The sequence below is a fragment of the Silurus aristotelis genome (assembly GCF_946808225.1).
Source record: "Silurus aristotelis genome assembly, chromosome: 19".
NCBI classification, from domain to species: domain Eukaryota; kingdom Metazoa; phylum Chordata; class Actinopteri; order Siluriformes; family Siluridae; genus Silurus; species Silurus aristotelis.
The window spans coordinates 1,871,952-1,886,006 of NC_139592.1; the positions used below are offsets into that span (position 1 = coordinate 1,871,952).

At 41.8% G+C, this 14,055-nt stretch overlaps 2 protein-coding genes across 4 annotated transcripts in view; one reads left to right on the forward strand and one right to left on the reverse strand.

Annotated features, from left to right (window-relative positions):
• Nucleotides 1-895, reverse strand: part of hmga1a (high mobility group AT-hook 1a) — a 30,188-nt gene extending 29,293 nt beyond the window's left edge. The window contains exons 1-3 of the mRNA XM_083521044.1: nt 755-895; nt 288-484; nt 103-207 (exon numbers count right to left, since the gene is read on the reverse strand). Coding sequence (XP_083377170.1) covers nt 103-207; nt 288-398 — 216 coding nt within the window. The 5' untranslated portion in view covers nt 399-484; nt 755-895. The remainder of the gene's footprint in view (nt 1-102; nt 208-287; nt 485-754) is intronic.
• On the forward strand, nt 851-12,053 carry LOC310714868 (uncharacterized protein). Of its 3 annotated transcripts, XM_083520888.1 has the most exons (11): nt 946-1,083; nt 2,913-3,230; nt 3,320-3,419; nt 4,209-4,263; nt 6,658-6,924; nt 7,440-7,511; nt 8,078-8,129; nt 8,226-8,283; nt 8,384-8,435; nt 8,798-8,984; nt 9,829-12,053. In XM_083520888.1, the coding sequence occupies exons 5-11, from the start codon at nt 6,788-6,790 to the stop codon at nt 11,377-11,379; spliced, it is 2,109 nt and encodes a 702-aa protein (XP_083377014.1). In that variant the 5' UTR covers nt 946-1,083; nt 2,913-3,230; nt 3,320-3,419; nt 4,209-4,263; nt 6,658-6,787; the 3' UTR covers nt 11,380-12,053. The 3 variants fall into 3 exon arrangements, with proteins under 3 accessions (XP_083377013.1, XP_083377014.1, XP_083377015.1); XM_083520887.1 differs by lacking the exon at nt 6,658-6,924 and having other exon boundaries at nt 851-1,083; XM_083520889.1 differs by lacking the exons at nt 946-1,083; nt 2,913-3,230; nt 3,320-3,419; nt 4,209-4,263 and adding an exon at nt 5,718-5,857.
• Nucleotides 12,054-14,055: the final 2,002 nt, after the last annotated feature.

The window sequence follows — 14,055 nt, forward strand, 5'->3', positions numbered from 1 at the left end:
GTGAGATAGGGGGAAAAAAATAACCTTTTACTGCACGCTCTATGGCAAATTTTTTTTTTTAAACAACGGATTAACGTTTTTATTAAAACAATACCTAGATACCTGTGGGTTCTTTCGGGATCTCCCTCTGCTTTTCTTTTCCACTATGGTCTTCTCGTCAGGAAGGACACCACCCTGATTTACGGAAATCTGGTCTATCACCTCTTGCTGAGTTAAAGAATAAACACACACACATTAGTATCAACAGGTACTAATTGATGTGCAGATCAGGATAAGTTTATACTAACCACTGCAGATTCGGAGCATCCCACAAGATCTGCAACCTCTGAGATGCTCTGCCCCAGTCGTAAAGCCATCACAACCTGGCCCTTGTCAAACTCGCTCAGACTCTTGTCCATTTTTCTTCTGGCGTCCAACACATCAACTTCCACAGCTGAACTGATCGCTTGCAGAATATTATATCCTACACATCTTTCAGGTGCCACTGTAAGGAGATATTTCATGTTATTTATTTCCTTCAATGCTTTTGAATATTATTGTCTAGTCAGTGTACATGAATGGATGCAGTCAGGTCCATAAGTATTTGGACACCGCCTCAATATCAGCAGACCACCGGAATGATTCGAAATGAAGCAAGCATGCGAGTAAAGTGTGGATCATTCATTAATTGGAGCAAATGTCCATAATTATGTAGACGTCAAAGCACGTCTTAAAACACCTACAATCCAATAATGTGATAATATATATAACCTACAGTATTATTTATGCACAACGCGAAACGTTTGTTGATATGAAAGCGTTTTCTCTCCTCCCGCAGATGTCGCAGCTCGATGACGTAAAAAAGAGGGGCGGGGCCACCACATGGGGCTACAACGGGGAATGTCGGTGTGCTGTGAGGGTGCCGGAGTTTGTTGTTGTTGTTGTTGTTGGAGTGGAAACACTGCGCGTTAGTGTTGATGGTTTTGGATTTGCGACGTGTCCATTTTACAGGAATAAAATGCTGCCGAATGTCTTTGACACGCGTCTTTCCGACTTCCGGTTCCTAACGGAAATACATTTAACCGACACTTTGATCATCTGAAGGTGACTAGTAAGACAGTACTAATGTACATTAATGTTGTTGCTTTATTCTCCTCCTCTTTTTTTTTTTTAGATAACCCTTATTCCTCTTCTTGCTTTTTCTTTCTCTTCCTCCTCCACTTCACCTTTTCTCCTTCTTCCTTCTCATCCTTGTTTTTTTTCTTCTTTTTCTTTCTCCTCTTCCTTCTTCTCACTTCTTACCTCTCCACCTCTCCTCCTTCTCCTTATCCTCTTCTTTATTTTCTTCCTGCTCACCTTCTCTTTATCTTCCTTTTTCTTGCTTCTTCCTCCTCTACTTTTCCTCTTCCTCCTCCTTCTTTCTCCTCATCCTCCTTCTCCTCTTCCATTTTCCATCTCCTTCTTCTTCATCCTCCTTCTCATACTTCATGTTTCTACCTCCTCCTCCTTCTCCCTCATCTGCCTTCTCAACTTCTCCCGCTTCCACTCTTTTCTTCCTCTCCTCCTTCTTCTTCTTCTTCTTCTTCTTCTTCTTCTTCTTCTTCATCGCCGTATTCTTCCTCCTGCTTCTTTTTTATCTTCTTCATCCTCTTCTGCTCCTTTTTCCAAATTCTGCTCCTCTTCTTTCTTTTCTTGCTTCTTACTCCTCCTTTATCTTGCTCCATTCTCTTATTATTGTTAATATTTTGATATTAAATCATTTAAAAAAACTGCACTATAAGTGAAAATGTGAAATATCAGGTGATGATAATTTGCTTTAAAATAAAAACTTCTCGTAATAATTCTGCTAATAAATATAATAACAAGAAAACTATAAAACAAAACATTTTCTGTCCATTTTTGTTGATAAACATAAACTTTCTTTAGTGTCAGTTTGTGAAACCAAAATGTGCTGGGATTCGATCTCACAACCTTCTGATCAGAAGTCCAACTTCTTACTCACCAGTGGTGGATGAAGTACACAAACCATGTAGTAAAAGCAGAGATTCACTCGGGAAAATATTCCAGTAAACGTAAAAGTGTCCCTTTAAACGTTCACTGGAGTAAAAATACAAAATATTTTTTCCATCAAATGTACATGAGTATCCAAAGTACTGATTTATTTAAACTATAATGTTCCTATTATCATTTTTATCACAAGACTCTTTACTTAATCATCTCAGTTTAGTGAAAAGACTCTGTGAGTCTCAGCACACTTATTATTACGAGCCGAAAACCTTCAATGACTTCAAAATAATGGTGTAAATGAGGTCTCGTGTGTTGTGGTGAGTTCGAGTCTGGACTTCATCATTTATTTCTCTCTAAATTGATGCTGAACTGTATGTTGGTGATCAGTAGATACACCAAGCATCAGTGATGGTTTTAGCTTGAATGACTCCCTGAGTGAACCACACCATGACCCAACGTCTCGATTCGTTTCAGCTTCGAAAAGCTCGTCTCTGCTTCAGCTTCCGTCACTGGATGAGTAAAACATGTTCTCAGAGCAGTCCACAAATGTAACTCCATTTTGTGTATAAACATCACCCTCAATATATTCATTACACAATTACATCATTGTGCACAATTTATCACCCTCTCAGAACCAAAATCCAGAAACGAGCCTTTAAGCTGCACTGAACCCCTGCACTACCCCCCCCCCCCCTCTCTCTCTCTTTTCTGAGAGTGTTTGAGTGAGGGAACTTCTCCTGACCTCCTCCCTGCATGATCAGTGCTTAAGATGTTGGACTTTCTGATGCAAAGGTCTAATCCCAGCACCACAAGTTCTCATTGTTGGGCACCTGAGCACGGCCCTTAACCCTCTTCTGCTCAGTGCTTTAACGCGATCTACCTAATGACTTCCTGTGTAACTCCCTGTGCTGTAGCTGAAACACTAGACGTCACGCTGCCCTGTACGTTCCTGCAGAACCCGCTGGTTTGCCCCAGCTATGGTCCGGCGCTGCGTTTTCGGCTGCACTTCTCCCCGCACGCTCTTCACTTTCCCCACCGATCCCTGGCTGCGAAAGAGATGGCTGGAGTTCGCTCATCTCGAAGAGAGCGGGATCCGTTCCAGTTCTCGAATTTGCGACAGACACTTTCCGGACGACTCCTTCAACAACCTGGGGCTGTTCAACGCCCGGATAACGTCCTACCTCAGGCTGATCGAGAACGCAGTTCCGTCCCTGTACACCGTCGGCGCTCCTGCGTCCGTAACGGTAAGTCAGCAACCAGTTTTATCGAATTGGCCTAGGTGTATTTGAAACGTGGCCTGCCGTAGGTTTCATTTGTGTACGTTACGTTTCAGCCATCGTTCAGAAGTATCGGCTGCCAGTATGAGAAAGTGCGAAACACCGCCAACGTGAGCGTTCAAGCCAATACCTCGAAAATCTACAGACGAAGTAAAGGTAAAAAAAAAACCTTTTACATCTCCGTTTACAATATTAACATTAAATAACTCCTCCATCATCAGTAATAAATATGCAGCAGTTGATATTGTAATCGTGTTCACATGAAATAAATAAATAAATAAGAGACACCGATCAGGTATTACATTATAACATTTTGAAGTGAAGAACACTGATGATCTCTTCATCATGGCACCTGTTAGTAGGTGAGTATATTTATTATTCAGCAAGTGAACATTTTGTCCGTAAAGTTGACGTGTTAGGAGCAGGAAAAACGGGCGAGCGTAAGGATTTGAGTTTGACGAGGGACAAATTGTGACGACTTGACGACTGGGTCAGAGCATCTCCAAAACTGCTGCTCTTGTGGGCTGTTTCACGTCTGCTGTGGTCAGTGTCCATCAAGAAATGGGCCGCCGAGTCCCGTTGATACACGTGAGGCCCTTGACCCTCCGTGCTCCAGGGGGCGCTGTATCATTTATCATAAAACTGCAACTGAAACAAATTTGTCACAGGCAAAAGTGGTCTTTTAAAAAAATGATAAAAAAAATAAAACACCCTGCAGACCGTAACTGCAAGTCACTAAAATGGAAATAAAATAAAAAACTTAAAAGTTTTTATTCTTTCTGAGTGGCCCGGTACCGGATGATCCATGGCCCGGTACCGGTCTTTGGGAATCCTGCTAAAAAAACGGTCCTTTGATGAATCTCATATGTGCTTTTATTCATTATTGTACATAACATGTAAAATTGTATAATCGATGATGATGATGATGGTGATGATTTCTTTCAGCGATTCAAGTTTGGACCGTCCGGCGGGACACAGACTCCGACGTGGACTCGGACAGGTATGCGAATGAACGTAACGCAGAGTCCGTAAATTTTAATATTTACATTTACATTTCTGGTGTTTGGGTGACGCCTCCGTGTCCATAGCAACATATAAAATGCTTTGAAGTTTCCATCAATAAATAGGTTCTGATACTGGTTCATTATATCCCAGACTGGGAATGCTATCAGTCTAAAACTCTGTGGGAACCAAAAATAATTCTAAATAAATAAATGTTAAGAAGAGGAAGTATTTTAAGAAGTTCTGAAAGAGGTCGGTGTCTTCCTTGTTCGATGGTGGGATTAATAAAACAGTGGGAAATGATGAAATGGGGGATGAGTGGTAGAGGATGGAATGATGAGTGGAGCAGTGGTAGAGGATGGAATGATGAGTGGAGCAGTGGTAGAGGATGGAATGATGAGTGGAGCAGTGGTAGAGGATGGAATGATGAGTGGAGCAGTGGTAGAGGATGGAATGATGAGTGGAGCAGTGGTAGAGGATGGAATGATGAGTGGAGCAGTGGTAGAGGATGGAATGATGAGTGGAGCAGTGGTAGAGGATGGTGGGATGAGTGGAGCAGTGGTAGAGGATGGAATGATGAGTGGAGCAGTGGTAGAGGATGGAATGATGAGTGGAGCAGTGGTAGAGGATGGTGGGATGAGTGGAGCAGTGGTAGAGGATGGAGGGATGAGTGGAGCAGTGGTAGAGGATGGAATGATGAGTGGAGCAGTGGTAGAGGATGGAGGGATGAGTGAAGCAGTGGTAGAGGATGGAGGGATGAGTGAAGCAGTGGTAGAGGATGGAATGATGAGTGGAGCAGTGGTAGAGGATGGTGGGATGAGTGGAGCAGTGGTAGAGGATGGAGGGATGAGTGAAGCAGTGGTAGAGGATGGTGGGATGATATCGGTGCTGACAAAAACACTAACTGATAAGTTATACTTATTGATTCTTTGAATAAAACATTTGTTTTATTTAATTTCAATTAAACAAAATGCACTTTCTTACACTGTCACAGCTTGGTTAGAACTGGTAATACTCATTTTAATTTTTCTAAATTCTGTTTAGTTGCATTTTAGGGATCCAATGGTGAAAAAAGTATCGGTTAAATTTACTGAGTCGGGTTTTTTATTCGGTTCACCGACTGACAAGTGGCTCGTTTTTATTTCTCTCGCACTAAACAGGACATTTTGTAAAATCTTCATATTCGTGGTTATGATTTATATATCTCCCCATCGAACATTAAACCGTTCATATTTCCATCATCCAACCAAAATTAAAGGGAAAAAAAAAGATTCGGGTGTGTGAGTCGAATCTGAGCTTTGATCCAAAAGAGTCGGTTCGAAGACTCGATCGCGGGGCGAAACCCTGTGTATCAGTATGTGCGGGGTGTAAAAGTGCAGTAATTTGACGTCCTGAATAATGGATGAGCTGGAAGTTATGAGGACAGAAATGCATAAGCCGAAGCCGGTGCAGTATTTATCTAAAAAGCTGTACGATACATTTCGGAGTAAAACCCGAGTCAGTGTCGGAGCAGCGTTTGACCGATGGAGAGCTCTAAAAGAGGAGAAAGGCCTGAAAACAGACGCACAGCTCGCCAGATTTCTCTTGGATAGGTAAATCACACAAAATAACCCCATCCCGGATTTTATATTGCATCCTTATATCGAGACTTTCCTTCAAATGCTTGATGCTAGTCAGATTTTTATGCTAGCTTTATTATTGTTTGTGTTATTTCCAGAAAAGCAAGGAGATGCGATCATTAATGAGCGACTTGTATCCTGTAGAGAATAGACATTTATTTATATATTCGCATACATGGATAAACGAAAATTGAAGCTTGTTCGCTAACAAAATAAGACGTTTTATAGGATGCTAAATCACGTCTTCTTGCTAGCGAGCTGTGTGACGTCATCAAGGCTGGACGATGAGTGACGAAGAGTTTTCATTTTACACTAAAGTTTTGTACTTCAACACTTATTTTAGATGATATGTTATTAATATATATGTTCTTCAGGCTTCGAGACTAAAAAGGAACTTGTAGGCTTGCAACACTGGTGTATGCTGGAGGGTGCCAAAACTTTTATTTCAGCCCATAAATTATTATATATAAAAAAAAAAATTGCACTGCTTCCAGGTGTGTATGTTGTGTCAAAGTTTCTATTCAATCAGAATGATCAGTTTGGGCACCTGTAGCTTTAAATACATGAAAAGGTGGTTGCTTTATCCAATCAGATTTCGATTTGGCCACACAAGGGCCATCTAGCAGGCGTCCAATAACGTCTGCATTTCCGTGTCCTGTGATTGGATGGTCAGAGAGCGCAGTAGTCAGAGCTCACAAACTACACAATCTCGTATAATTTCATGTGGATTTAATAGCTGTTGTTTTTTTTCTTCATTCCACAATGATCGACAGAGGAGAAGAAACTGATTTGGTCGCAGATACACTTACAAGGACATTTACAAGACGGGGTTTCTTGAAAAGCTGGACATCGTAAGGAAAGGTCAGCCAGAACAGTACAAAACAGTTGTCAAGCGTTTTTTTTATGAACCGTTTACACTTTTTGTGTTTTCTTTCCTGTAGAATTTGCACAAAAACACACAATTTGCCTTCATTTCAAATGCCCAGGAAAACCGTAACGCACAGAATATATACACAAAAATGCAGGGGATCATGTGTGAGGTGAATATCGATGCTTCTGCTGGAGATGATGTGTGTGGAGGTGCAGTTGTGGCTACAGTGAAAGGAGACGTGTTGAATTGCGTTTGTCGGGTTTCATGCTTTAGTGATGACGTTCATTCTCACTGTATGAGATCCGTGTGTGTGATGCAGCGCTCTGTTCTACTGCGTCTCTATAATACTGATGCTTTCTGTAGCCGTGGCTTCATAATGAAGGGATTAAGAGTTGGATTGATTCAGACAGCACACAGCTGAAGGTCTAGTTATGAAATACACCCCCTGATATGAAAATAAATAAATAAATGTATTTCCTGTTTAGAGGAAAAAAAGAATAAACCGTGTGCGAGTTGATCTGAGTAATTTAATTGTTGAATATAAAGACATTTTAATAAAATATTCATATACATATACTAGAAGATATTATGATATAGTTTGTAATATATAAAAAATAATATATATTTCTTTGTGAACAGCAATTATTAATTTCCCCCAATGGGTTGTGTTTCTTTTTTCCGTAGCTATGAAGGGATTTCACGGACGGCAAAAAGTCACGGACGCATTCCCACAGGAGCGACAGACGTTTCTCTTCGGTGACTATCATAGTATTTATTAATTCATTTTATATCTGATAGACCAATCAGATTCAAGAATTCATCCATAGTTTAATATAAACACACTATATGAACAAAAGTATTGGGACACCTGAGCTTTTCCAGACACAAAATTGGAGACAATATTCTGTGGATGCTGTAGCATGAAATTTTCCCTTCACTCGGACTAGGAGACCCAAAACTAATGCTCTATGAAGATCTGCTTCCCATGGGTTGGAGTGGAAGATCTACTGCTATAAACCCTATTGAAAACCTTTGGCGTGAATGTGAGTGCTGACTGCACCCCAGGAACCTTCTCACCTTCTCACCTACAGCAGCACCTGACTTTTTCTAACACCTGTGTGGCTGAATAAATCTCCACAAAACCATCTAGTGGAACATCTTCCCAGAAGAGTGGAGCTCGTTATATAATGGAGACTAAACGTCAAATTGGATGTAAAAAGAAGAACCTACCAATCGTATGGTCAGGTGTCCACAAACTTTTGGACATATAGTCTATGTTATATTTGATTGTGTATAACACGTTTAATTGTTTCCGTGTGAAGCGGGAGCTGTATCTCAGAGGACGACCCGTCAGCGCCGGTGGAGATCGAGCTCGTAAGTGGGTCGCATTAATATACATTTTTATTGTTTTATTTATTTATTTGTTTTCAATGTTTTATTGTCAATTATTGTACGATTCCAACTTCACAGGAATTAACAGGCAGCATGATGGACAAGATACCGGTGGGTTCACAAGGATGTGGAAGAGGTCAGGAGATATTTAGTGAGATTTCTTTCTACTCTGAAATCAGATTCTGCTGAGGGTTTAAAACTCACGTCTGGCTTTTTTTTTTCTTTTTTTGCTCCAGATCCCACGTCATCCGGCGCCTCGGATGAAGACGGATACAGCAGCTTACCCGAGTATGTGTTATTGTTCTAATAATTCAATCAAAGTTAAAAATGTCTTTTTAAAAAAAATCTGTATTAGTTTGCATGCATGTTGGTTTATGATCAAACGAAATGTTTATGCTTTCTATAAATTTCTCTACGTTTTCCTAAATAATACCCATACATTTCTGGTAAGTTTCCAGCTTTGCATATTTTCAAAATTGCCCAGATGAAGTTCCCAAGGAAATTCTTACGGGAAATTTTCCATCCCTTTGCAGCCCTGAACAAAATACACACACCTGAGATCAACCAGAGAAACTTCAGGGTGGACCAAAGCTAAACGAAAAACACTTTTGTGTCCCTGTGAATGAGCTTTTACGTTATATTCGTCCTAGGAGCAGTTACGCGATCTTGAGCAAAGAGGTGTTGGTGCTTCTGATGTTCCGCTGTTTGGAGTGCTCCAGCGAGTGCCGCCTTCGAGGAATCGGCAAAGGCGGGAGTCTGTCCCTCGGACAAGAGTGTCTGTCCTGTTCGAACTACAGACTGTGGTCCTCCAGACAGGCCGAGAAGCCGAAAGAGAAGGTGTGCGACTCTGAGCGTGAGACAGATGATAGGTTGTGTAGTAGATTTGCCTCGTGGTTTACAAACATCATCATTAGAGAATTCTTTAAAAATGATATAGATTAGTGTTTTATTGTTTTTTAAAACATCCCATTCCTCATTTAGTCCCCATTTGCTGATAATAAGCTCCAGACTTCTGGGAAGATGTTCCACTAGATGTTTGTGTTTATTCATTAAGACGCAAGGGTGTTAGTAAAGTTAGATACTGATGAAGGTGAGGAGGTTCCTGAGGTGCAGTCAGTGTTTACATTCACTATAATGGTCTTTAATAGTGTTTATAGATCTAAAGTAGGACAGCACAGTGAAATTCCTTCTTCGTATATCACAGCAATGTTAGGAATCTGGGGTCAGAGCACAGGGTCGGCCATGATACAGTGCCCCTGTTAAGGGCCTTGCTCAAGGGCCCCAATACTGGCAGCTTGACAGTACTGGGACTTGACCCCCCCAACCTTCTGATCAGTAACCTAGAGCCAAAACTACTGAGCTACAACTTATCACAGGCCACTCAAAGTCTTCCACTCCAACTCATGGAAAGCAGATCTTCAAGGAGCTGGCTTTGTGCACAGGGGCATTGTCCTGCTGGAACAGGTTTAGATCCCCTAGTTCAACAGAATTTCATGCAGCAGCATCCAAAGATGTCGTACAAAATTGTGTGCCTTCAAGTTTGTGGTAACAGTTTGAGGAAGAACCACATCAGGGTGGAAAACTCAGGTGTCCTAATACTTTTGGACATAAAGTGTGTATTATTTAATGGAATGTAATATTTATTACTAGGTTTTTTTAAATAATTTTTCTTTATCCTCAGGTGGACGACGAACGCTATGAAGACACTTTCACTCAGGCGTCCGATACCTCGCTGGCGTCCGTGCCTTTGCCTGCAGGACGCGGTAAAAACGGCCACACGCAATATGAGGACGAGGCCGAGACCATATCGAGCATTATAGTGAAAGAGGAACCAGAAGAATGCGACAGCGCGGTAAAGGAGGAGCATCCGAGCCTAATCCTGGACACCCACGAGGATTGTGTATCTACTGCTGCAGTGCAGGATGAAGCTTTGAGGGTAAAAAGTGAGACGGACGAACCGTGTCACCTCGAGGCCGAGCAGGAAACCCTGCTGATCGACGAGACCGGCCGAGTGAGGCGTGCCGAGCTACAGAGAGACGGCGACGACGATGATGATGGCGATTATGATTTTGAGGACGAAGAGGATTTAGAAGGTGACGAAGATTCAAGCTCTTACGATCCGTCCGAGGATCCGGGCGAAGAATCGTCCGATTTGGACAACGGCAGAAAGCTCATGGTCCTGAAACCATTTCAGAACACCATCAGACCGATCATTTGGTGCACAGACTGCGCAGACGCAGCCAAGATGATCTGTACAATCCGCAGGCACAAAAGGATCTACGGTTGCGCGGAGTGCGGCGACGCCGGGGATGAAAGCGGCACTTTTACGGACTTCTCTGTTCATTTCAGCAACATCACGAGTTTCCACAAGCACGCCATGAAGGAGCACGGCGCCAAGGAGATCCCTCCTGAGAACCGAGTGTGCGAGGATTGTCACAAAACCATCAGGATGCCGACTAACCCCAACAAAAAGCCGCGGGAGCACGTGTGCGAGTACAAGATCAAGCCGTTCGCGTGCCACCTGTGCCGTAAGCGCTTTTTTACCGAAACCGGACAAAAGGTGCACTACCGCCGTCTCCACGGTGACTACACGCACTTCTGCAAGTACTGCATGAGGCCGTTCGATACGAAAGAGTCGAAGCTGAAGCACGAGACGACTCATAGTGAAGAGCCTCTGCCGTACATCTGCCCCGACTGCCCGGAGAAGTTCCAAGATTTCGTCGCACGCAACCAGCACCTGCGCAGCCACCGGGGCGAAAAGAAACACGTGTGCGACAAGTGCAACCGGAGATTCGGCGACCTCGCCAGCTACGACCGTCACATGCGGATACACTCCGGAGAAAAGCCATACACGTGTAACGTCTGCGAGCGCTCCTTCACGCAGGCCGGACACCTCAAGTCGCACATGCGTCTACACACGGGCGAAAGACCGTTCATGTGCGAACAGTGCGGGAAGTGTTTCAATCACAATGTCAGCCTCAAGAACCACCTGCAGAAGCATCACCGTGGTCACGCCACTCCGCCGGGGGAGGACCGGAACCCGGCCGACGCCTCCGGGACTACGAAGCGGGCCAGAAAACGAGTGAGGAAAGACTCCGCGGAGGAGGACGGGGGGGTCGAACGTCGCTCCGGGAGCGAGACGTCCGATTCCGCCGAAGAGTGGACCAAAACGGGACGGAAGATGAAGGCTAGGAGGAAGAAGCCACGGGATGATGACGAGGGTGGCGATTGAACATTACAGATTATAGTATTTATATTTTTACAGCCATTTCTGATCTCAGAAAAGCTGCCATCCATGAGGATTGGTTTTTGGTCTGGGTATCAATTTTCTGCACCTGCGTTTAAGTGGCACGGAAAAAACAATATTGCGAGTATAAAGTCGTAGAAATTACGAGAATAAAAATCGTAGAAATTACGAGAATAAAGTCGAAACTATGAGAATAAGTGGAGTCCCTTATTCTAGTATTGCTACGACTTTATTCTTGTACATTTTGTATTTTTATTTATAGTATTAACATACTAAAACACCATTGTATTTTTCATATCCAGTGCCTCAGAAATCAATTTGATGTCATTTAATTAAAACATCGGCCAAACAAAAATTGCTAAAGGGGCGGGGCTTTGAATGTAACAATTCTTTAGTGTATTTTAACCAATTTTTCTGTTCACTAAAACACCAAACTCCAGGAACACACCAAAAACCACACCTTTTTTTTTTTTTTTTTTGCTTATACACCCAAACAACAGACAGCTGTTCCACCCTGGCATCTCTCGCCGTCTCACATTCCTATCACGTTATTCTGAAAAGACTCGCAAGTAATGAAGGTGATTCTTGTCTCTGAGGCAGACCTTGATGAGCTTTTGCTTTGTACAGTTACACAATAAAACTGGCGTATAAAACAAAAATTTGTATATGAATTTGTAAAATATTTATAATTGCAAAATGGTTAGGGTTAACAGATAACAGACCTGCAACAGATAAAGCTATAAAACCAATTCAAATACTGTATCTAAAATTGCAAAGGGGTTGGGGTGGATGGGGCTTAAACTGGCAACCCAAATAGTAAGTATTGTGGATAAAGCTGTAAAATCTATTGATTTGTATCTGATAAAGCTGTAAAAGAAATTTATTCGGATATGAACTTCTCAAATCATCACAATGACGAAGGGGTTGGGGAGAAATGGGTTCAATCTGGCAACTCCCGTTGTATGTATTTTGGATAAAGCAGTAATTTTCTTTTGGCTGCTCCTCTTAGGGGTCTTTACAGCGGGTCATCTGTCTCCATCCCCCCCTGTCCTTTACATCTGCCTCTTTCAACCAAACTACCTGCATGTCTTCCCTCACCACATCCATAAACCTCCTCCTTGGTCTTCCTCTTTTCCTCCTTCCTGGTGTCTCCATCCTCAGCATTCTCCTACTGATATACCGCATGTCCCTCCTCTGCACATGTCCAAACTATCTCAATCTCACCTCCCTCACCTTGTCTCCAAAACGTCCTACATGCGCAGTCACTCTAATAAACTCATTTCTAATCCTGTCCATCGTCGTCACTCCCAACGAACATCTCAACATCTTCAGACAACTCAAACACAATACAAACACCCAATTTTCTCTTAAGAGGTATTTAACTTAAATTTAAAAACTTTACCGCAAAAGGGGATAAATTAATGTCTAAAACGATTTAAATATGCAATTGATGGAGTACAAATTATGAAAAGCCAGACTCCAAAACAAATGGCAATTTAATTAAACGTAGTGGACGAACCAGTGATGCGTTTAGTGAAGACGTCACTCGGACATGTAACATGGCTTTCAGGCAGTTATAAGTTAATCCACTGCTTTTCCTAACAATTTATACATGATCAACAAGATGCCAAATCAAATACAAACAAAAGCTCAGTTGGAAAGCAGGATCCAACACTGTATTTTTTTCAAAGCGACAGAATACACAGGTTCTTAGAAATAGCCATGTTTTCATCCAAGTTTTATACACACTACATTGACCGAAGGTTTGTGGACACCTGGGCATAAGGTATACGTTTCTTTTTGAAAATCTCATTCCACATTTAGTCCCTGTTTGCTGTTATAATAAGCTTTGCTCTTCTGTGAAGATGTTCCACTAGATTTTTTGGAGAATTATTCATGTTTAAAGCAAGAGATCTTCATGGAGCGGGCTTTGTGCACAGGGGCATTGTCATGCTAGAACAGGTTTCTCTTATTTCAAGTTAAGCCAAAATTTGTCCTTCAGGTTAGTGCCTATAGTTTGAAGAAGAACCAGATATAAAGTTGGGTGTCTCAATAGTTTGCCCATATTGCATGTCTCTTTTTCTTTTAAACCTCTTCAATTAATTAATTAATTAATTAATTAATAAAAAAAATATGCAGATGTATTTAAACATTCTTGTTTACCACCATTTTTCTGCTCTAAACTTTGTGGAATTTGTTCAGTGTAAATTGTGTAATTATTGAAAAAAATCTTCAATTAATGCACATTTTCTGTTTAAAAATGTAAATAAAACGCGTATATCCACAGTTTTCCAAATTATGTAAACACTATTTTACACGATATTTATGTAGTTTTAAGTTTTTATATACCAGACTGCTGAAATTCTCTTCTAGACCGAAGGGAGTCGCTGTTTGATAAATTCGGTCCTGGATTCGTTTCCATTATCAACAAAATCAATAAATCATAGCAAAAACGCTCTAAAACATACACTGACCGATATAAAACAATCATAATTAATATGCTGTTGATTAAAAGTTTATTTAACTTTGCCCGAACGACTGCTTTAATACTTAAACACAGTGTGTGCTGAAGAGTGATCCAATACCACCAATAAGCGGGCTGCATTCAAACTCCCAGCTAATCAAAGTCCGTGTCTGGGAAAGGAGGCGGGACTTGCTATA

What these genes read in the sequence shown, in the direction of transcription:
- LOC310714868 (XM_083520887.1), top strand. Translation starts at nt 2,964, where the DNA reads ATGGTCCGGCGCTGCGTTTTCGGCTGCACTTCTCCCCGCACGCTCTTC. An exon ending in TCCGACGTGGACTCGGACAG is followed by an intron (nt 4,264 to 7,439) that starts GTATGCGAATGA and finishes TTTTTTCCGTAG; the next exon opens with CTATGAAGGGATTTCACGGA. An exon ending in GGATACAGCAGCTTACCCGA is followed by an intron (nt 8,436 to 8,797) that starts GTATGTGTTATT and finishes TATTCGTCCTAG; the next exon opens with GAGCAGTTACGCGATCTTGA.